General features: G+C 41.1%; 1 protein-coding gene across 2 annotated transcripts in view; it reads right to left on the bottom strand.

The window, feature by feature from the left end:
• The window catches only part of kank3 (KN motif and ankyrin repeat domains 3), a 29476-nt gene that overhangs the window by 1115 nt on the left and 4079 nt on the right, over positions 1 to 24282 (bottom strand). The window contains exons 2-11 of one of the 2 annotated variants that reach the window (XM_069521769.1): positions 9977 to 10049; positions 8579 to 8665; positions 6465 to 8270; positions 5975 to 6077; positions 5493 to 5735; positions 5207 to 5297; positions 4604 to 4823; positions 4218 to 4364; positions 2365 to 2561; positions 103 to 204 (exon numbers count right to left, since the gene is read on the bottom strand). In XM_069521769.1, coding sequence (XP_069377870.1) covers positions 103 to 204; positions 2365 to 2561; positions 4218 to 4364; positions 4604 to 4823; positions 5207 to 5297; positions 5493 to 5735; positions 5975 to 6077; positions 6465 to 8270; positions 8579 to 8615 — 2946 coding nt within the window. In that variant the 5' untranslated portion in view covers positions 8616 to 8665; positions 9977 to 10049. The remainder of the gene's footprint in view (positions 1 to 102; positions 205 to 2364; positions 2562 to 4217; positions 4365 to 4603; positions 4824 to 5206; positions 5298 to 5492; positions 5736 to 5974; positions 6078 to 6464; positions 8271 to 8578; positions 8666 to 9976; positions 10050 to 24282) is intronic. The other variant, XM_069521770.1, reaches the window with a different exon arrangement.

Here is a 24282-nt window from a genome sequence, read left to right on the forward strand (position 1 = left end):
CAATCCACTACAGTCTCTACTCCCTGGTTTCCTAAATGAAATTCTTGTGTCTCTGTGGGCACATCTTCACAGAGGAGGAGGTGGGTGGGAGGGTGGACTCACCACAGCAGGCTGGGTCTTGGCATAGTTCATATGGGCGTAGAGCAGTACAGCCGTGTCATTGTGAGACGCCTCCAGTGCGATGGACAGAGCGTTGCTGCCATCCTGTAGTCAGCAGAGGAAAGAGAGAGGGAGGGCAGAAAGTCAGTTCATTGATCCTGTTTCTGACTAGATGTTATCGAAAGCTTGTTTCATAAAACATGTTTTGTAAAGTCCTTTAACCACCAAATCTAATAAGTTCATCCTTGAATCCAAGTTAACTTTGATATTTTGAAATTTAAAAAAATTCCCTCTGACCATGGCAGTCGCCATAGTGCAGCCATCTGTCATTTGGTACATTACTCGATTTGGTCATGGTTTAATGTTGTCATCACAGTAGGGAACAAACAATACCTGCAGAATTTACCAGTTTTCATTTTCCTCAAGTCAATTTTTTTGTGCAGTAAATGTCTTGGTCAAAATGAACCTTACAAAAATAATGTGTTTATTTTTTATATCTTGATCAGATTTTTAAAAATCTCATGATTGATCCCACAGGAAGAAAAAATTGATTAAAGTAATGACATCACCCAGTCAGTTAACAGGTTCCAACTGTCCCACCCTTTGACCAGTGCAGCTGCAAGTTAAAACTGGGAAATCATAATGCTTCCAAACGAATCTCATCTGCACATGTTTTTGTCATCCACATGTCCCTGTTACACTGCCACAGCTGGACAAGTGGAGCACTCTCACTGAGCATTTAGGTTTATCTCTAGACCTCATCAGACAGTGCTGCATTAATTAAAATAATAATTTCATTTTGAACATGACATAGGACATGTTGTGTGTGCCTTCACAGATCAGGTTAGAAAATTCATTATAAAGATGCAGGATTGGAATTGTTCCTTTCTTCTAACACTTAGTAACAATGAAGGTTATATTGTTCTTTTTTTTTTGGAGAGGTGTTTATTCAACTTTGTGGGCATCATTAACCACATCTGGACAGAAGGTTTATGTGTTTTTTCCTGGCCCAGGCCCCATCTCTCTGCCAAGTGGGATGCAAATAGGTTTAGTAGTTTTTGCGTAATCCTGATGGAAACAAACAGAAGTGGGTCAAGACGTAACCTCCACTGTGGCAGTAATGAACTTTACGACCTCCACAAACATTAGATTTAATGCAGGATTGTATGAGACTGTAATAATAATAAACTTGCAGCTGAGTGTATGTCTACCCTGTGCTTTACAGTCATGGTTAGTCATGCTTTTCTTTGTTTCAGGAGGACAGGAGGTGGGGGCTTTTCCAAATATTTCCCACCCCCCTCCTTCGGGTCCACCACTCAGTCCAGCTGTGTTGCACTGAAACACAATCCAGGAGCTGCCTGCGTCAAATGGCTAACTCATTCTGGGACAGCTTAACAAACTCAACTCAACAAATATGTCCGTCTGTCTGCTCCTTCTTCGAGCATTCAGACCAATCCACTGTGAAATCACTTTCAAATACTCAGCTGTGCAGATTAGTGATCAAATACAGGAAAAATGTCACAATCAGACATGTTTTGTTCCAGGGTAAGACTTTTTCCTTATTGTTCGCAAATGTTTGTGGTTTGTGGATTCTGTTTCTTTGTGGTGCATTATACAAAAAGGTGCATCTGTTGTTGAACCTACCCTCACTGATTTGAATGGGCTGGACATGGTGTTTAAACAAATATTGAATAAATTCATGTATTTATTGTAGGACTTTTGTAGTACACTTCACTGATCTTAGCTATGTGTGCCTAATAAACTGAAAACTGAGTGTTGGTTCTACATGACACGAATGACAAATCTCCTGCAGCCTTGATCTTTTGAAGTCTAAAATGCACTGTGTGGTAAGGTATGTTGATGCAGGGCATTGTGTCTCAAATTTGTGAGTCTGTGGCTGTGAACAGTGGCGCTGCGGCTTTCTAATTCACCCCCCGGGGCTTGTACAGAGACCAGTGATTGTGTTTCCTGTAAACAGTACTGATTTGAAAACTGAAACTAATCTGATTGTGGCTCTTAAACTTATCTTGTTAATTGTGGAAAAACTCAGTTTTTCTTAAGAAAGAGAGAAAGAAGTGACAAGGAGAGGAAAGTGCATTGACCACTTTCCCATGAGAAGCCATTTCCTGAGCACAGATTAAGCTGAATCCCAGACAAGAAAACGCTCCGATGTTTTCAGCAGAGGTTGAGCATCGTCAAACTCAGAGTAGGTCACTCAGTTTCAATGACTACATAAGCTAAAAAGCTTAAATGTAAACATCTTACATTATCCACAATGGATATGTCACAGCCAGGCTGTTCCAGGAGCAGTTTGACAATCTCGGCTCGGCCATGTTCGCTGGCACACATCAGTGCTGTGGACCCCTCGTCGTCCTGCACGTTGACATCGGCGCCACACTTGAGCAGTGCCCGCACCATCTCCTGACGTCCATGGCTAACAGCTAGCATCAATGCTGTCTGGCCTGCCTGCAAAGGTATAGAAGATATTTCTTCTCAAGACATATTTTTCAAATGCTGTCAGACTGGTTAGATCATCCATTAAGCTTTGGGAAAAAGTCATGTATATCTTTGGTATATATATATATATATATATATATATATATATATATATAGCTAACCAAACAAACAAAAAACTATTGTCAGAGGTCCTACGGTTTTACTGTCCACTGAGGAAATGTTGACTTTTCCTTTGATGGGCAGTTTGCTCAGCATACATCTTTTTGCTTTTTCAGCACTACCTTGATTTATATTTTTGCAAATCCATTGCACCATGTGCATTCAGTCCTCTACTTGGTATAATCACAAGTGTCTCTCAGGTTTATTTTCCTCATTTGCTTGAAATTCAAAATTAAATCACAAAAAAAAGTATGTTTTGCAAATCCCAGAACACATCTCAGCAGAAAATAGTACATCATAAATTCCTGTCTCTACATTGCATGTCTTGGGTTTTGTTCCCCACAGCAACAATAACCAGTGCCAAAAATTTGATTTATAGCCAGTGATGCTATAAATTTAGCCACAGAGTCTTATGACTTGGCAGCGTGTGGGCCTGTCAGGCGACCATGTCCAAACACATACACTACACAACCAGATTAGATCAACCAGAGATACAACAGAAAAGTCAACAGATTCTCAGGAATGACTTCTGTCTCATGCCAGGCTTTCTACTTCTCTAATTAAATTTGATATATATTCAATCATTTCTCAAGTCTCAACAGTCATTAATTAGGTCACAGGAAATGCTTGTAACACCTATTCACTAAAATAAATATGGAACAAATCGGGACATTATTCTAATTTTTTCCCTTCTCTCAAAACAGCTCTATCATTGAAACAACAAAAGGTGAAAAAACAATAGTATATTTACCAAAGGAATAAAACAAAAAAAACAATTTAACAATTTCATGCTCGTAAAAGATAAATAATTAGTTTGAATTTCCAGATTTTTTGTTTTGACTATAACGTGTAAATCCTATGTTTGGTTTAATGAAAGAATTTGTGTCCAAGTAGGACTCAACTGATTAAAAAAACCTGTGTGAGGACAGACTCCATGCCTCTGGCTGATGGAGGTGACTACAGATTCACAAAAGTTCTTTGTGCACTTTGTTGGACACAATTTAGTAACAGTTCTAGCCACAAAAAAGAAAGAATCTGCATTATAGTATGGAAGGGTAAAAGACGTTTGGAAAAGAGGACCTACATTCGCTTCCTAATTGATTCTCATCATGATTTAACTAACAGCGGTAAAGATAAAACATTGTAAAGAGGACAAAATCCCTGCTCTTACTTTTCACCATTGTTGTTAATTGTTTACAGTATTTCCTGAACAAAAGCAACCAACTGCAGAGTAGAAGATCTGCTTTCTGTGTAAATCAGCATTCACATAGCTGAATGGGCACTTGATGTGTATTTTCAGATGTGTAAGTATGGATTGGTATTTTCACGGATACAGAGCCAAAAACATTCATTGACGGAGCTCATTTTCGCTTTAAACTGAAAACATATTGGTAAAGACACGTTTATGAGAGGAATGACTGCAGTAAAATAACTGTGACCTCAACACATTGTTGTGCTGTGTCCAGGTTAAGGGCTCATAACTGTGATGAAGTGATGGTGACTTGCCTGGCTGGCCTTGGCGTTGACATTGCCCTGACTGAAGAGCTTCTTGACCACAGCCATATCGTCCTCTTCCTTCACAGTAGAGAGAGCAGCCAGCATGATGGCCGTGTAGCCCGCCTTGTTCTGCTTATCCACACAGCACACACCTGTGGGGAATTGACTTTACTACTCTGTGTTTAGGCATATAAATGGACCAGCTTAGGCTAGAGAAGTTAGCTGTAGTGCCTTAAACTAGCATCTGCCCTTTTTCTATTTCAGTAAGTGTTAAACAAACAGAAATACACATAACAACAACCTCAAGTAAATTAACGGCTCCTCTTCAACATTAGCACACATTAGCACAATCATTGTAGTCTGTAAGCTATCGTTCTTTTTAATCACTAACCTGTGTCCAGCAGCAGTCCAACCACACCAAAGTTGGAGTGGGAGACACTGTAGTGAAGAGCTGTGTTGCCATTGCCATCAGTCATGTTGACTACGTGTTGCAGCAGAGCCGACGACACTTCAGAGAACGCCATCAGGTAGTCTGAAACCCGTGAAGGCTGAGCCATCTTGGCACTAGACATGCGGAACCACTCGAGCTGCACAGTGTGGGTGCTGGAGAGCTGAGGGTGAGGGTCGAGAGTCGCATTATTAAGAATGCATTGTGAATACCCCAAAAAAACTGCATTCTGAAAGGAAGTGCTGCTGTTAGAATTTCTATTGCAGCTTATTTATGCTAGTTTCTCATTCAGATTTTATCATTTGTAGATAACAATTGCTGACTGTTCAACAATGATTCAGTTCCTAAGCTTTTATCTTAAATTTCTACATGTTAGTTCATTATTTATCTTTGATGGGACTTCACAATATCCTCAAACAATAAGATATGGTCACACAGCCTTCATCAAATATTAAATAACTATAATTTACTTTGCATTATTACAGTGGTGAAGTTTCAAGTGAAACTCTGTGATAAAATGATTTGAAGAAGCATGCAGGGACGCACCACTTCCTTACTCTTCAGTGTTTTAATGTCATCGTTCAGGTGATTCTTTAAAATGAGGCAAGCTTCACGCATTTTTGAGCTCAGCTCAAACCTGCAACAAAACAGCAAATGAATGACGTTTGAACACAAAAAAACCTCACTCACTTTCTGCACATAGATTCTGTTTCTTTGCATTGCAATTGTAAACTTTGCCAGCCAACTCTCTGTAATTTACAGGAAACTAAAACTGCATTAATCAACATCGCAACTAAAAAAATATATTAATTTCCCCATAATAACAACCTACTTCTCTTTCACAGCATCAGATGAATAACTTTCAGCTCTCAGAGTTTCCTCATCTGTGTCACTCTCATCCAGGTTGACATTTCTCTCCTCCTCAGATGTTTCTTCCTCAAGAGCAGCCTCATCCTCCTCTGTACTGTCCAAGCACTCCCCTTCACCACTTTCTCCAGAAGAACTCCCATCTTCCTCCTCCTCCTCCTCGTCTTCTCCCCCCCCCTCTTCCTCTTCACTGGATGTTGACTCATACCTGAGAGGCACAAATATTTGCTGTAACAAAGAGCATCGATTCCCAACTTATGTGCTTCACATTTGACTTGGTTGTCTCTCTCTTCAAAAGCAACACTGCAGTTGGTGAGTTTTTATATCTTATTTCTCAAACCTGTGACCTGATGCGTGTGCAGTGTTATTCCAAACCTTTAGACATTCTGCTGCCCTTATTTTATTTTTACTGTGGTAAAAATAAAAATTAGGTTTCATGTTACCCACCCTCCATTTAGAATACCAACAAATTGCAGGCTCTTCTTGCCAGTGGTGCGATTTTCGCCTGAGTTACTCCCATCCTTCCTCTTCATGATCGATTTCAGCATACCTATTGTCAAGTTGGAAGCACAATGGTCAAACAATAGTTCAAACAAAGTACACCAGAGACGGATACCTCACACAAAAGTACTCAATAAACAATGTTTCTCGATTTAAATCTGATGGGTACTTTTGCTTTTTAATTAAGTACATTATTTTGTAATCTTTAATTGTACTTTATACGATTTTCCAGGGTTCCATTATTCTCCACTTGTTACAAAACATGAAATAGTTCTGTCATGTTGCATTGAATGCTGTTACTTATAATGGATTGTTGAGTTTTTACAGTGATCAACCTTTGACATATACTAAGGAAAGCAAAATATTTAAAGCAGCCTCTAATGATGTCGTAAGTCTAACCCAAGAAAAGAAACCCAGAATATCCTGTAGTTCTAACCTGTCTTGGTGTTGCCAGCTTCAGTTTTCTGTCCTTGGTCATCCTCTTGTTTCTCAGCTGTGCTGACAACCTCTTCCTCTGGACAAACCTTGTACTCTGCGATGGTCAACTGTCTCCTCTTTGGTACTGTAACTTTTTGCTCCTCAGTCTTTCCCTCGAACAATTTCTCCCATTGACACCCAGTGCTGACCAGTGCAACAGGAGCTGGTTCTGCTGGTTTCTGTAAAGCATCCGTCTGGGTGCCCTGCTCAGTCTGAACAGCTGTCAGAATCTCCCCTACACATGCATCAGTCACCTCTGGACAGCATAAAACTGCAACATGCTTAAACTCAGAAGTCACTGTCTCTGTCTGGACATTCATCATGTCTGGTTTGGCAAGAACCCCTTTCTCAAACATGACTTTAGTGGTTTTCTCTTCCATCTTGGCTCTAAGCATCCCTAGGTCATTGTCAACCACACTCAACTGGTCCTCTAGAGCCACAATGGTCTCCTGCTGAAATTTAATGGTGTCTTGTAAGGTATCAATCTCCCGCTGCGCCTCGCTGCTCAGTCCAAGTAGTGACTCCATGACCCAAACCTCAGCATCTTCTGTCTCCACCTTGGTCTGTACCCCCTCCTCATGAACCAGAGGGGCCTCTGTTTCTGTACATTTCTCACAAACATTCACCTTGGTGTTTACAGAGGCATCTTTCACACCCTGGCAGTAGTAGAAAACAACAGAGTCCATTGGCATGTCGCCCCCAGCAGCCACAGACTTCTTCTCAACAGCTGAAACTTTCTGTGGAGCTTTTACTAAAACTTTTGATGAGAGCTCTGGAGTTTTCTCTTCCTTCCCCTCAAACTTCTCTGTCAACCTTTTCAGCTCGCCAGATTTACCAAGGCCGGTGTGGCCAGGTGAGGTTGGAGAAGTTTGTTGACCGTGGACATGGTGATCACTTTGGCTTTGAAGGGTCTCTGTTGTTTGGGTAGAAGACTCTGTGGACTGTTGCTTCTGCTGGGCCACCTCCATGGCTACTTTCTTGTCTTCCAGGGCTAACAGGAGCATTTCCTTCTCTGCACGAAGCTTGGCCACCTCTCTCTCAAGTGCAGGAACACCCTTTACCCTTTCTTCCATCTCCTTTAGCTGCTTCAAGGCCGTAGCCATCTGCTCTCTAACTGTCTGCAGCTGGCTGGGAGGGATCGGAGTCATTGCGGTGCCAGTAGCAGGGGTGCTGCGCCCTGAGGTCTGAGGACTGGGTTTAACCCAGTTACTCTGCAGAGGCTGAGTGGATGAGGAGGGTAAGAGCTGTTTGGGAGGATCTGCAAGCTGGAATCGTCCGCCATTTTGATGCTGGTGGGTTTGTTCCTGCTGTAGCCGCCGGCTGGTTTCAAGGAGAGTCCGCTCAACTCTAGGGTTTCGCTGCGGTGGAGGGGGTGGCACTTTGGCTCCAGCAGACAGTGGAGGGACTGTGAGGAGGGTCACAGGGGAAAGAGAGAGTCCTTCACAGGGTGCTGACCCAAGGCGGTTGCGTGGTGGTGGCGGTGGAGGAGCTCTGCCATCTTCACTGGCAGGGGAAGCTAGAGACTCTGTGGATGTCCAGCCACTAGTGCGCCCGCCCACACCTGTGCTCCTCTGGGAGAGTTTGATCCCTCTACCCAATCGGCGGGAGCTGACAGGTCCCCGACGGAGATTGTGCCCACTCTCTATTTCTTCTACATATTTTAGGAAATCCAGATCCAGCTGGAAACCATACGGAGTCTGAACGGAGTAGGAGCCTGACTGGTCAGCCTCCTCCTGATTGGAGTAGATGAATGGAGAGCGCAGATCTGGAGGGCAACAGACAAGTTTCTCAGGAACATCAATACATGCATGGCATTCAAAGATGCCCCATTTCCTCGTAAATATAAACAAAGAATGCCCATTTTGCCAATTTAAAAAACTATCTTGTTTATTTCAATGTTTTCTACTTCCTCATCCACTTTTGTTCGGCAAATTGCTTATTTTCTTTGTGCATTATTGTCACCAAATGTCATTCAGTGGAATATCACAAACACATTTACACATGCAAGTTAACAAAACAAATGAACCAATAGTGGAGATACAAAAATAAAGACATCTGTAGGCAGTTTCTTACCAGGCAGCTTCGGGTTAACTTGCACTGACTGAGTCATTTTTCAGAACTGAGACCTTTCAGCACACACAGCTTCAAATCAACACCTGGCTGAATGAAACACAGGAACAGAAATTCATTTTTCATGAAGGTACCTGAACCAAAAAGGAAGTAAAATTATGTCATTTCTAAAACATTACACATTAGTTTCATTTGTCTCCTCAAAGTCAAAGGTGCGTGTTTGGATTCTCCGTCGTAGATTTTTCTACAAGAATCAACCTCATGTGCTCTACATCAACATATTTTGTTAATGGGAGACAGCTTTGCACAACAAATAACAAATCCAGCACATCTTCTAAAGTGGCTCCATACTCACACAGATGCATCTTAATAGAAGTAGTAAATTGACAACAAAGTGCAGAAAAGGCCTGAAGAAGTTTATGTGTTTTCTTGTTGCTTGTTAGCACTCGCAACAACCTGTGACTCAGTTCAAAGGAAGGTGAATTCCCTTCTTTCAGAGATAAAGAGGTTTTGTCAAATGGATCGCTTGTTTGCCTTTCCTCTTCAGTGGTGTTGAAGGACGTCGAGGCTGACATCATTCATACCTCTGTGTGTGTGTGTGTGTGTGTGTGTGTGTGTGTGTGTGTGTGTGTGTGTGTGTGTGTGTGTGTGTTTGCTGGAGCATTCGGAGGGTCTTCATCGTGGAAGTCAAAAATCTTTTTTCAAAAATGTCCCGTGAGAGTCTCTACATGTGGCACTAAGACTTAAAATACCTGCCTTAAGTGTATGCGTGCGTGCGTGCGTGTGTGTGTAGAGTGTGTTAAGTGAAGATAGCAGTCATGGGAAATACCTCAGAACAAAGTCAACAACAAAGCTGAACATTTTCCAAAAACCTTCAAACGGATGCTGCTCCATTAACAAGAGCGTTACACTGTCCAGCTCTACTGAGAAACCACAGGAATCTCCTCACCACAAGACCACTGGCATTAATACTGCTTCACTGGGAAATCAATTATTCCCTCCAGGCATAATGTCCATTTATTTAGACACGTGAAAAATGCAGAAAAATAAAACACATGGAAGAAGTTATGAACTCGGATAATGCTGCACATTAACAAGTAAAATTTAGATTTACACCGAATCAATTGTAAAAAAAAATCTGCCTGAGACTGGAACTGAAGTTTACTCATTTACCATATCATGTCAAAGGTAATAATATGAATCTTTAAGTATAAAGCACCTTTTAAAACACAGATACAAGGTGATTTACAAGGTAAAAATGAATTGAAGTCAAACAATTACAAGCAGTTTGGAGATCACACAATATTAGGACAGATGAGAGTAAAAATGTTACAGATGTTAAAGCTTATTGCACATGTGATGTTTTAAAGCCAAGCAGTGTTGTGTTGAAGCGGAGCGCACCTCTCAGCCGCTCAGGGAATGATTCATGCAGCTGGAGTTCAGGCTGGTTCCCTCCTCACTGCTCCACACAGCCCTGGAAGAGAGAGAGACAGACACTCAGCTCGTTGTACCAGAGCAGATATCACAGTGAGGGAAATATTAGGGGAACACAAATAAATAAGTTGAGAAACATAAGGTTTGAGTATGAAATTGATGTAAATCACGTTACGCCGCTCAGTCACCAGATCTCAACCCAGGTTTACACATTTGGGAGCAACAGACAGCGCTCTCCACCACCATTACCAAATATGTATTCACCAAAACTGATGCCATAAGAAACTGAAATCTTCTCACTAATTAAGCCATTATTACTTTGCAGGAACAGAAATAACTTACAGCTCATTGTGAAATAACTGCAACCACTACAGTGCAACAGTTGAAGTCAGTGATGCTCGATTTAGTCTCAATTTTATTATTCTGTCCTATTATTATTTTCATCATTGCTGCTTTTATTATTATTATTATTATTAATAACATCATTACATCTACAAGAATATTATCGTCAATATAACAACCAGTGTGCCAGAGCTTAAATACAACAGTTGCACCACTGATCCTTGTCTCCTGCTCTGTTCTCGACTTTCCACCCACCTCTCCTCTCCCCCCCGTTTCTCTTCTCTCACCGCAAACACTGGTTCTGTTGTTTTTCTCCTTTTAACCAAGTGCTTTCTCATTGTAGGGACTGATAGGTTTTTGTTTTAATTTCATATTGTCATGACCTTACTATGCAAAGTGAGTTAGATGTGATTTTGCGCTATACAAATTAAATTTGCTGTTATCACAAACGTGTCTGAATGAACTACGACCCCTCGATGTGCTCATGGACTCAACTCTTCAATCGAGTCATGTCATTGGATAAACAGTGAAATTAGATTGTTTTTCTAAAACACAACATTGATTTAACCTTATGAAGCGCTGCAGCTGACTTACCGTCATTGGGATTTTCAAATGTTTTTACGTGAGCTATAGTAGAAAGATTATTGCTAGTTGAATGATTTATGGTAAATATGCTGCATTTATACAATACATATTTATGTCACATCCATAAATCACTTCTCTATGAATCATCCATTCACAGAGGGGTTTTGGGCTTTAGTGTCTAAATTCTTTCCACTGGAGGAGCCGTGGATAAGACCACCGACCTTCCCCTGCCCACAGGAGGAGCAAGTGGGGGAAACCCCCCCCCCGATTCACTACTTGTGTAAACTGTGACAATTCTTCTCCGTCTGCACTGACACAAACTTCACTGTCACAGGTGTGTGGATTTACAGAGGAAGACAATCTTGTGTAGTTTTCATACAACTACTCATGCTGCAGATCTCAGTTTCTCACATGTAAAATAAAAACACTGAACATACAGTCTCAGATGAAATAACCTGTACCCTACCCCCCCCTCCACACACGCACATAACCTGGGATACATGCAGTCATTCATTTTGTTTCAAACACACACATACACGCTAACAGATGTGTTTTCCTGCAGCCTCAGGCACATTCCTTCACTGACACATGCTGCTGCAACACGCTGGTCGCCCTTATGACTGATAACCTATGAACACGCACATTCATCACACACACAGTTCATCAGTTGGTTCAGACCGAGACTGACAGAAAGTTTATTGTCAAAGAATAGAACACAAACATTCAGTCAGACAGATGTCCAATCAGCACTAATTATATTATGGGTGGAAAAAACGAATCTTCTCCACCTGTAAACAATGTTTCTGGTCTGTATCTTATCAGTCGCTGTTCTGTTTCTCCTCAGTGTCTCTGTCAGCTGCTTCTCTCAGGTCAGACCACAGCCAACATGATGCTGCAGCGTCCCAACCAATCAGAGACAGACACAAGGTTTTCGGGCTGTGACTTTGCGTCAGTGCTTCACTTTGGTCCTAATCAGAGACAAGAGTTCAGTTTAAAACCAAACTAACCAGAGCTTATAAACAAGCCCCGTGATTCACTGGTAGTTTGTTAATTGATCAGTTTCAATAACGTGTAATCCAGCTTGATTGGATAATTTGACGACATTTTTAAATTAAACTAACCCTTCTCAAACTTTATCTCCCTTTCTGTAATTAGACAATAGGCTAGATTACTTTTTTCTCTTTAAATTTGTAATAAACTTCATAATCTCCATTTGTTTCTTCTACTTTGTTTCTTACATTGTTTGTTTTTTTATTCTCAATGTTGTTATATTCAGATTATCCAGAGTAAAACACAAGTGTGACTATAGTTCCAGTAGAGCAGTGTTATAAATCAAAGTCAAATATTAACAAGTGACATCATGTTAATTCTGTCTCCAAAACAGACGTCAACATTTATGACAGCATGCAGGCCTGTTTACTTCAGCACTACCTCATTCACAAAGTAGGGACAGTGACACCAAATTAATCATTACAGAGAAAGCCAGGCACATGTGATGAAGACAGTTTTACTTAGATACACTCCAGAATGAGATCAGATAAATTGCAAATTTGGGAACAACCACACACTCAGGGACTTTTAGAATTCTCACCAGAGTTCAGATGGCATCATTTTAACTTTGGCAAAACTGTTCATAGAAGATCAGCAAACACAAGTGGAGTCTTTCTTCTTCAACAAATCAACTAAAGTGAGAAGAAAATGTGGACAAATCCAGGATGGGAAATCGACAACCTATAACTTTACAGATCAGTGCTCATATGAATATTTGAAACAGACTTGTTTGCTGTAGACAACCATATATTGGTGTAAAAATGTTTCTGAAGCTTAGATGAGGTTTCAGTCGATCGAGTATCTTCCACAGTTCTACTCTCACAGTCAAACAGGTAAGATTTATGTTCAACAATCCATCCATTATTATTTTTCGGTTTCACGAAAGCTGGAGCTCCTGTGTGCACTCTGGACAGCTCACCAGGGCTGACGTACAGAGACACACAAGTCCTCACCCTCACATTCATAGCTACTGACATTTTAGAGTCTCCAAGTACCCGTACCCCAGTCTGCATGTCTTCTGACTGCAAATACCCCCTTTGATAAAACAGGACATGTTTCAGTAAACAGCACTAACAAAAAAACAAGGCAGACACTTGCAGAGAGGTCTTACAGGTTAATGAGAGTCCATTTTGAGGGAAGTCTGTATTTTCAGTGATGGATTTCTGGTTTAACCGATCTAGACTGATTGTAACTGCAGAATCGATTTCAATAAAACGGCATCTAATAATCCATCTGACTTTATCTGTTGTCTACAGCAGCATTGAGACGCCATGAGAAGCTCATTAAAAACAAGAGGAGCAGCAGAGAGAACTGCAGCTTCTCACAACCATTCATTTGTACAAGACAGGTATTTAATTGTGTAGAGCATTATTCATAATTAACAGCACAACCTGAAAACTCTCCTCACTCTGATCCTTTTCTCCACAAACATCATCCTTCTCTCATTCTTTACTTTCTTCACCTCCTCACTTCTTTTTCCTCCATCAGTCTTTCCATGTTTCCTCGTCTCATCACATGACTGTCATTTCTCCTCACATGACTCTCATCTCTCCTTTCACCCCAACCCCCACCCACACACACGCACACACACACACACACACATATACACACACATATACACACAAACCCCTCAGCTCAAGTGTTGCTGTTTTTCTCCCTGATTTGATGACAGGCAGCAAATTACAGACTGCAGTGAGAAGCTGCATTCCTTCTCTCCTCTACACCCCGAGTCCTGACCAGCTGAGCACACACACACACACACACACACACACACACACACACACACACACACACACACATACACACACACACACACCTGAGTGCCAAGAGTCATGACACTCACACAAGCCCCCCAAAAATGACCTTTAAATGCATGTGCGCACACACCAAAACAAATCCTGTTCATACAAAGACAATGTGCTGATTCACTTTGGGCGTACCACTTTAATTCAGTGAACTGTAACTGGATCTATTGTGAACAGATGCTCTGCGTTGTTCTGCAGAATGACTGAACACTCGTAGATGTCCAAATCTATGACTAAAAACAGTAATGCAGAACAGCAATCACGAGGTGTCTGAGCTTTGTGAAACAATGTGTAAATAATACTCCAACTGTGTACTGTGACGACCTCTTGAATGAAAAAACTAACCAGAGGACAACAACATAACTTCATCTGACCCTAAAACCAACAGTAGCTGCATCCAATGCTTCCTTATTTTATGAATCAAGTGACCCTTTCACTTTCTCACTAAGTATCCACAGTTTCTACGTTTGACCAATTAGTCACGTTCAGCCAAACAAACACTGCCACTTAAGTTTGGAGAGAACTATGCACTGGAGCTCAACACAAGGACCTAATTCAGTCCCTGGTTTCCTGTTGAAACGCAGTTTTAGAGCCTTGAAAAGGTTCCTGGTTCCATGGGATAGTTGCTGTGGTTGAAACACCCTGTTGGTGAGAGCAACGTTATAATTATCAACAGAAATGACAAAACCAAGACCCACATCATCAATGTAAACGGACTCAAACTGTGGTCAGAGTGGCAAACCATAAGAGCAGCTCACTTTACATTCAAACCACAACATTGTATGTTTTCTTTGTCATGTAAGATTTAATTAACTTGACCTGTTGACTTAGAGCAGACTCAGGACTGTTATTTCTATAACAATCTGAGATGGATCAGCGTTTCGGTGACCATAAGTGTTTCCCCTAGAAATATCATTTTCAGAACAATTTGTTATTGATTCAGTTTTTCCTCGGGTTCGGTGGGAACATGTGACGAGCACCCTGACTCAATCGTGAGCTATTACTGTGGAGGAGGACACCGAGTTGTCCTGCAGTCAGTTCAGTTCATGGCAGAGGAAATGTTGTGCTGGTTTGAGGCTTGGGGCCACGTTTTGAAACCGTGACCTCATCCACAACACCACCCTTTTCACGAGAGGGGAAGCCAGAGAGAGGGGGGAGAGAGAAAGGGAGGAGAGTGAGTGAAAGCCGACATCCTCTCTCACTGACAGCAACTTTCTGACCACTTTACATGAGAAAAAGCCCATTCAGAATTCTGGACACACACACAAAGAGACAGATACAAACCACCAATACTGGCCTCCACTCTGATCCACGCACATACACACTTTACTTATTAAACTTCTGAGGACCTGTTTTACTCCTCAGACACATTTCTTATTTTAATGCTACAATACTTGTTTTAGGCCATTGGCTGATTAGATGCGACTGTTTTCTGTCCTGTGACACATATTTCTAGATTTTCAATGTGACTTGAACATTCTGATGACACATATTTATGTCTGGATTACTGTGGATAAACACAACAGTCTTCTTAGAAACCACAGAATACAGAAGCTCCTTGTTACTGAAAAATGTGCATGAGAACACGTATGTCATTTTCATCTCTACCAAAGAAGTCCAGTGTTGTTAAACACTAAACAATTCATTTAAAATAGACTCAGCAGGTTAATCAATAATTTAAAAAGTTAGATGCAGCCCTAAACAAGTTATTGATTATTACACAGGATTCAACATTGTTACAATTTACTGTAATATGCTTCGGATAAATTAATTCTTACATCATGGTCCATTTAGAAGCCATTACTGCTTTTAATCATATGACATCAGCAGAAGAGCCAATACTGAATAAACTTGAAGCATTTTCCAAGAACCAAGCTAGCTGTGGAGTGGTCGGAATCTGCTATCGAGACAGTAAACAAGTGTACAAACAACTGCATGTTGTTGTTACGGTCGCTCTGCGCTACATCTCATGTTTCCTTGCTTTGATTGGGTGTCTTATTGTTCTGTGATAATCGACGATAATTCCCACTGATAATTGGAAATGTACTAGAGAGGTCTGACCAGGTCTGATCCCGTGGGGAGGCTACAATTGCATGTTTTCTCAGTAAACAGACTGAACACTGAACTGAGCAGTCGCCTCTGGCTTTGAGATATGAGTCCATGTGGCACTACTTGAACAGTGTGTGGGTTCTACCTTATTCAGTCTGTCCCTGTCTGGAAGCTAAAGCGAGCTAACAGCTAACCAGGACATGTGTTTACAATTAAGCGGATTAATTGAACTTAATATAATTTAATCAAAGAAACAACAGTGTTGAAAAGGAAGTTGTAAAAGAAATTGAATCTGCAGCATTAATCATATTAAGTGCTCTATGTAACATTTGTATTCATCTGATGTAACTGAGTGGACAGTGGTTAGCACCTCACAGCTAGAGGGTTCTGGTTTGAGTGTTGTCCCCTCAGCTGTGCGGGTTCTCTCCCAGTACTCTGACTTTCCTCCACAGTCCAACAACATGCAGATTGGGGTAAAATTAAATGGAGACTCTAATTTGACCATAGGTGTGAATGTGTGTGTGAATGGTTGTTCTCTGTGTGTGTTGGCCCTTAGATAGGTTGGTGAAAGTGTAACCCACCTCTCGCCCAATGTCAGCTGGGATTGTCTCTAGCTCCCCTGCTCAGAGGATAAGAAGTACAGATAACGGAGGGAGGATGGAAATGAATTCAGAATCAAACTGGAAAAAAAAGAAAAGGATTCCAGACTCAGAATCAAGCTAAAAGATAAGAGTCGACATCCTAACCTCAAGTTGAGATTGTTTTCCGATGCCAAGGTCAAGATTTAACTTGAATTTATCAGTAGCTTTCTGTAACAGGGAACAGAATCTCAAAGCAAATGTCCTTTTTCACGTCTTTTAACTCTCATCCCAGTTAATCTAAAGCATGAACCCAATTTATAATGCAGAATTCAATCTGTTGTGGAGGGAAGATGAAGATTTCTTTCATGCCTTCATCCTCATGAGGGCATTCAGGCCTTTAACACAGGCCTCTCTGCTGCTCGGATAAATCTACAGTTTCCTGAAGGGAAGCCCACTACTCCCCCAATAAATCCCCCTCACACACATTTATATACACACATCCCTCCATGCCCTGTGTGAGACCTCCCATTGTCTCCTAGGAGGAACTTGGTGGTGTGTGTGGGGGGGGGTTGTCCTGCCAGGAAACCCATCGGACTGTCCTGAAAGCTGCTTCCTGAAGACAGCAGGAAAACACCGGAGAGAAGACAAGCAGAAACTGGGAGCTGAAAAAATACAACCAGTGTGACACACAACACACACACAGAGCAGCATCCTGCAGCCGACTGTAGCACAGAGGCCGACATCACATGATGCATCACACTGATGTTAGATAACATGTTATCACATTTGGTGAGAACTCGAGATTGTGTGAGTGCACTGAAGCTCACACACACAGCAGCGCTCTGTCACCTCAATACACATGACTCTGCCACCACATGCCATCTTCCTCCGATCTCTGCATCATATCATATCTACATCATACTTCACATTGTCAACATCGAGCGAGCACCACTGTACAGACACAAAAAATTGAATTTCTCCTTAATCACAATCAGGTTGACTTCAAACATCACGTGTCCTGCCTCTCCTCCCTCTTCCTTCCAGATTCTCCAGCAAACACAATCAGGCACATTCAGCCTCCACAATGACGCATTGTGCCTCTTTGTGGCGAAGCTGTTTTTGAACTGTTTAGTGAGGCCCCCCCCCCCCCTCGTGTCACAAAATGTCAGAGTGAATTGAATAAAGTTGCTGGGGAACTCCAACACTTGGACAGTTTCAAGATGGAGAGGCAGTGGCAGGGTTTGTAAAGCGCTGGAGGCTCGGACTCAAACTTCTAATGGAGACGCACCACTGTCCATGGATGTTGACTTCCAGTGACAACTTTTAGAGACAAATCACAAAACTATCCACTGCTTCTCTCAGATCTCAGCGTCTGATATTGAAATATATTTATTTCATTCTGAATCATTTTGGATTAACTTGTTTGCCTTCAAGTACAGTACTTTCAAAATGATTTAATTACTTTCCATTTCTCCATGAATTATGATAAACCCTGTTATTTATCCTCCTGTACACATGATCATAACAGTTTTAGGGGTTTATTTGATTTTCTAGAACTGACTCTTATCTCAACACTTGAGTCTTGTGACACTTAAGTTTCTATGAACTCTGCAGACGTGGGATGTTTTTCATTTACCGTTTTATCGTTACAGACTATCGTTACCGCCACAGAGGTTCTTCTCCGCCACAGTAGACAGTCTGTCCCCAGTCTGACCCTACAGTATGTAGACATGTTGATGTTTCTGAATAAAAACCAGTAGACAAGCTGCCCACTATGTTAAGGACTGATACAAACCTTGATTGGTGATTTTCCACTGAAAATGTTAAATCTCATTTGAACTGGAGTGACGTAGGAACTCACACAGCTAGAGCGGAACATTGTGCTGGGGTCAGCTTGCCAAAGACAGTCACAACTTTATGGATGTTTTCACAGTTCAGGCCAATGAAACAGCTGGATTTTTTCCCAGGATATATACATTTCAAGGATGTCCTAATGCAGAAATTATTTATGGAATATTCCAAACCCCCAATGAAAGGTGTAAATAAACACAATGACTGGTTTCCAATTAGTTTGAGTTAAAAACAAATCTGTGTTCTGCTTTCGTCTCTTTTAGAATAGATTTGTATTAATTAATTTCAGTAAGTAAGACTGTACTACAGAGATGCATAGGACGGTTAATCCAGCATCAACACAGCCCAACAACAAGATCCCAGTGTACGTTACCTAAAGTTCTTGAGCACATTCCATCTTATTCTCACTTTATTAAACTAATAAAGGCCCCAAATGTTCTCGTAATTTACTACTTGAGGCAGAACTTGCTCCCAACCAGAAGCAGTCAAACCATAATTTTCTGGCAGAGCACCATAGACTCAAGAGTTGGAGGTGCTGAGCCTCGTTACAGCTGCTTCACACTGAGAACCACCCAACAGCACACTGCACGAGTTGTAGGCATTTTAGACATTTAGATTATCCTCCTCGTTAAACCATCTGATCAGTCCCAGTTCATTCTGGAGACAATCCCAGGCATTCAGCGAGAGTCACAAAGAACTGCAGCATCAAGAGGAATAAGCAGTCCTGCAGCAGATGGTACGACCCTGACAGACCCTGATCTGAACATCTTGCAGTCACATGAATAGACAGAAGACAGTAAGACGGATTAAACAAGAGGAGGAACTGTGGTTAATTCTCCAAAGTAAAATGCCAAAATGCCAAGTAGACCTTGAGAAAATCCTACAGCACCTCAGTCATTCTATTCATTGAGCTGAATGTTCGTAAATATCATTTAAAGTCTAAGGTTTTTTTTGTGCATTTTCTCCACGAAGATGAAGGACTAGAGAAACAATTTGCATTTGTTGGGGAAAACTGCACTGTGGTCTTACATCCAGTAAACATGGAAAACCACAGGACCATAGACCTGACTGTAAAGGCAACATTATACGTTTCTTTCTGGAAACAATGATGCTGGCATCATTTTACAGCCTAAAAAGCTGCAAACAGCACGCACTTCATATCTCAACAACAGCGGCAGCATCCAGTCAGCTGAGGCTGATGCAGAGCTATGCCTGCCGGCTGGCCGCCCCTTCCTGGAACAAAGCAGTGCTCACAAATCGAGTTTTCCCCCCAATTAGCCAGTTTCCAGCTCTGGTGAGCTCACGTTGCACTCTGGACCAAACATACCTTGTTTTCCAGATTTGTTTCCCCAACTCGACAATCAAACCTCAGAAGTTTTTTATTTGGCTCAAACATCAGCAGCAACATTTTTCAACTTTTCTCTCATTTTATCTAATAAAAAAAGCTTTTTGTGTTTTCCAGACAAAGAAATAAAAAATGAGACAGAGCGTCTTAAAGTTTCTCTAAGTTGACCTAGATATCTGGTCCACAGATTTGTGTTTAGGAGGAGACTCTGACCCATTTGTCTGCGTTACAACAGTAGCCACTGGAGCCTCCAGATGTTTGATTTGCATAAATACAGAACAAGACCAGATGTCCGCCTCTGCCGTTTTCTGCCAAGAAACATCTTAAATGTGTGTCTGTTATCGTGTTATTTCCTTCACTGCTGAAAATTATACCAGTTCAACATCTCTTTGATGAAGAGGGTCGTGGTAATGACAAGGCAGAGGATGGTCTTTGAAATGTCTCCGAGGCTCCTGAGAACACACCTTTATCATCATCAGAGTTGCTCCCGTGGAAAATACATGTTTGTGGGCTCTAATTCAGTTTCCCTGATGTAGGGAATCACCGAGCCTCTGAAATTCAGACTGCTCATTATTCCTGTACTCTCAGTGAGATGCAGCTTGATGTCTGCCAGAGATTGCGAAACTTAATTAACCACGTTGCTGCCCTGCAGTCGACTCTGAGACAATGATTTCACCCAAATGGCAAAAGACCGTTGACATTAAGCTTTTATTCAAATCAGTGTTGCTGCCTTAGATTATTTATTGATTTTCTTTTCTTTCCTCCTTGTTTTTGCAGTTCCATGACAGTTGCTCAGTATATAAACAGAAGAGGTTTTGACTTAGGACTCACTGGTTACTTCATGAGAAATTACAGTTTTACATATTAGTTATAAGCCATTAATAAGAACTACTATTAGATTGTAAAATCCCTCTGTTTGGGTTTTCCTCATTAGCTTCTCACATTTTACCAATAATATCAGTTGTTTTAAAAAGAGCAGCAGATCATATGGACCCAGATTAATTTTAGAGCAGCAAAAAGTGATAATCTTCATGATCAATTAATCTGCAGATCAGGCTGTTGATTTCTACTGATACCTGCAGATGACTCCCCTGAAGTGCAAATCACAAAACACCAAATAAGAAATTACAAGAGCAAATACGAAAACATATTTTGTCCTTTTTTGTTAAAAAAACAGCCAGTGCATCCGCGCCTCCATGTTTTGTGATTTGCACATCATGGCTAACATTATTAATTACTCAACAATTTATAACCAGCCAAATATTTGCTTTTATTAATCTTTAAAAGGAGGCGGGATTAAGTTATTAGCCGTAATAAAACCACTCGTTATCACTTTTAATCGCAAACAGAAAGTAGCACCAGCATTATTATGCTACATAATATTTTAAAGCTGCCTCCAAAGGCTGTACAAAAAGACCAGATTACAAAAATTCATAAAAAATCAGAAAATACAAAACAAGACAAATGAAATCAAAAGGTAAGAGAAGAGGGAAATAATATTATATAAAAATTTCATTTGCAGAGAGTTTCATCTCAGCACTTAAACATGGTGTTGGGACCTTGTTCTGTCATCCTCTATGAATTAATAGGGCAGTGGAGCTTTTCCACAGGCTTCTCCGTGCTAAACACATCATTCGTTCCGTTATGAGCCGGTGAACAGAGGTGATCTCTGTGCTGCAAGGGTTTTGGGAAACCAGGCCCATGTTTCAGAGTGTGAAACTGAAGTTCAAGGCCTCACAGAGTCGTTCCTCTGGCATCAGAAGCAGAAACAGTGCGGACATTTTCAAGACGGCGACACAGAAAGTCTGAATACAACCACAGAACTTTCATTGTTTGAGCCAATAAAGGGGAAGTTGGGTTAAAAGGTTTCTGGCATCACAGTGACTTGCAGTCAGTGTTTCCAAAAGCTGTCGTGGTTTGGTGCTTTCGGAGCGAAGCCGACGGTTTAGGCGGAGCAGGAATCTGATGAGTTTGGTGCTGAAGCCACAAGAGTCAAAACTTTTTCAGCACTTTCACTTTTTACCAGTCAAAAAAAGCATTTTAAGATTATTACGACCTATAAATGAAACTTGTTTCTTGCCTGGTAAAGTAAATAAAGTCCTCAGATGCTGACAAACTCTTGCAGCGTCTGGTTATTTTGGTGTTTTCCCACCCTGACCTCAGTGCACAGAGTTTGATTAGTGTCTCTTTCCCAAGCCCTGACACTACTTGAGTTAACGTTGGTATTTTTAGCCCCCTGCTTTTTCATATGGCGATTCTCAGGCAGGGGGGATAGCACAGGGAGGAGCTCCTGATTGGACCACATATCCATACTGTGGATCTGTGGATACAGTTTGTTTTCCTGGACATTTTACATTCATGAGCATCAACTGTTTGCAGGCAAATGTGACCTCAAGTGTAAACGTGCAACAAATATACCAACATAAGATACAAGTTCGTGTAAATGTATTAAAAGTTCGCCCTTGTTGAGACCACAAATGAACATTTCATTCTCCGTCTCTAATTGCGCCTCCAAATTTTCTGATTACCCTGATCCCTTTATCTTTAGATTTATTGCTATTATTCTGAGATACAAACAGGTCTTTATTACAAGCTGTCGCAAACTATTAAACACGATTTTTTCATGATCACAACTGAGATATCTGTTGTCACAATAATTCAGAGTTAATGAGATTCAACGTGACTGTCATAGAGAGACAGAATTACATAATGTCAAAGGAAAGAATGTAATTGATTTAATTCATTGAAAAGCAGAGAGGAATGACCTGATGATGAGATCAAGTGAGGACAGTCTGCAAAAACATGAATCTGTCACGAGACGATTTTTCTGAAGAAAACAAACTCAAATCTCAGGAAAATTTAATATTGGCTTCAAAAATCAGAGTAATTAACTCGTGATCCTGAGACTGTTATGGTCAATAAAATGATGCTGCAAAAAACTCCTGTAAATGTCACATTGCCACTTAACTTCAGCCAGAAAAGACCAAGTTTAACGTACAGTGCAAACAAACCATGTTTGCTACCAGGGATGGTAACAAACTCCAAAACCTGTTATTAACAGTAATTGTAGAGCCATACACGTAGAAGACGTGGACGAAGATGTCAACTTGGACGAAGATGTCAACTTGAAAAGAGAACGAGATCTGAGAGCTTTTGGTGATAAGTGCAGACGCTGGTGTCAATGTGCTGTCAACAAAAACACACGATTTCGGCATGTGAAAGCTCTCCCTGGCTCCACCCCTCATCTTAGTGTTCGGGACATTTTTCTGTTGTTGTTGACTCGTCTGAGCCGGAGACTCTCCTGCTGCGCTCCTCACACGTGAAAGGGAAACTCCAGAAAATGTCCAGACCCAAAAACTGCTTAAGACAAATCAAATAAGTGTTTTTTCTACTTTTTAAGAACTAGAAATCTCTGCCTCCTCTCTCAAACACCCCAGGCTGAACCTCTGAAGAGCTTCTCCTGCTTTCAGTATGTGAAGCTACTCCAATCAGGGAATCGGCCATGAAGCAGAAAGAGGCAATTTCCATTTTCAAAGCCTGGATGCCTGCTAATTAAGATGAAAGCCTCCTGCTATCAGGTTTCACACGGGCTCCACACTTCAAACTAATTGTTGCCTCGGAGAAAGATGCCTGAGGTTTAAAAAGGTAAACAAACCTTTGCGACTTCCATGAGGAAGAGAATGTGTTTAAACATTAGAAGAAGAAAAAAACAGTTAATGTTGTGATTGCAAACAGTGGATATCAACCTAGCGCTTTAATCATGGATCAAATACAGTTTGGACTCAAACTGATAAACACACAGCACAAGTGGAAGAGTTAAAGCTACACACAGAAAGTTAAACTCCTCTGATTTAGCTTTGGACTCACAAAACACAGTCAGACCCACAAACAGCAGTTTTCTACAGAATTGGAGAACCAGAGATATTTTCCCCATTGTTCTGCCTTGTGATGGTACCTACTTTACCCACAATGCAACTCGACACCTGACGGTCATAGGTTTCAGCACGTTCATGTTGGTAGAATGAGAAGATCATGGACAATAATTATTAATGTGACGAAGGGAGAATGACTTATTCCCTGGTGCTAACTGAATTAGCTTCTTTTGTCTTGTTATGTGTTGTTAGTGGTTCTATAGCATGTGAAACAGGACATAAAGAAACAAGGTGAGTCAGTTCTATTAGAGGTGGATTTAACTTTAATGTATTTGTAATGTATATGTACTTATTTTTGTCATCAGTGTCAGAAATTCACTGTATCTCACACTTCCCCATAGGGCTGCTCATAATTCCACTTTGACTGATGTGACAGGATCTCTGGAGTTTCCCTTTGACTTGATCGATGCTACTTGAAAAGTACTTTCAATTCAATTTCAAATTCAGGATAAATAAGAACTGAGTGAGGCGATGGCAGTAAAGTGTTCACAAGACGCTCAGATTTACAAACCAGATGACGAAAGAAACAATGTGCAGCTGAATTCAAGCTGCAGCTGAATTCAAGCTGCAGCTGAACTCAAGCTGCGTTCACATCACATGGGATGCGGAACTGTACGTTCGCATCATTGGAAAACTCTTTGATTGAATCTTTGAGTTTGTCATGTGATAGTAGAGCTGTGTGATATGAGGATAAAAGAAAGTCTTGTTTCATAACAGGCTCTGTTTATTTCTC

Source organism: Paralichthys olivaceus, chromosome 3, assembly GCF_024713975.1.
Source record: "Paralichthys olivaceus isolate ysfri-2021 chromosome 3, ASM2471397v2, whole genome shotgun sequence".
Classification (NCBI taxonomy): Eukaryota; Metazoa; Chordata; class Actinopteri; order Pleuronectiformes; family Paralichthyidae; genus Paralichthys; species Paralichthys olivaceus.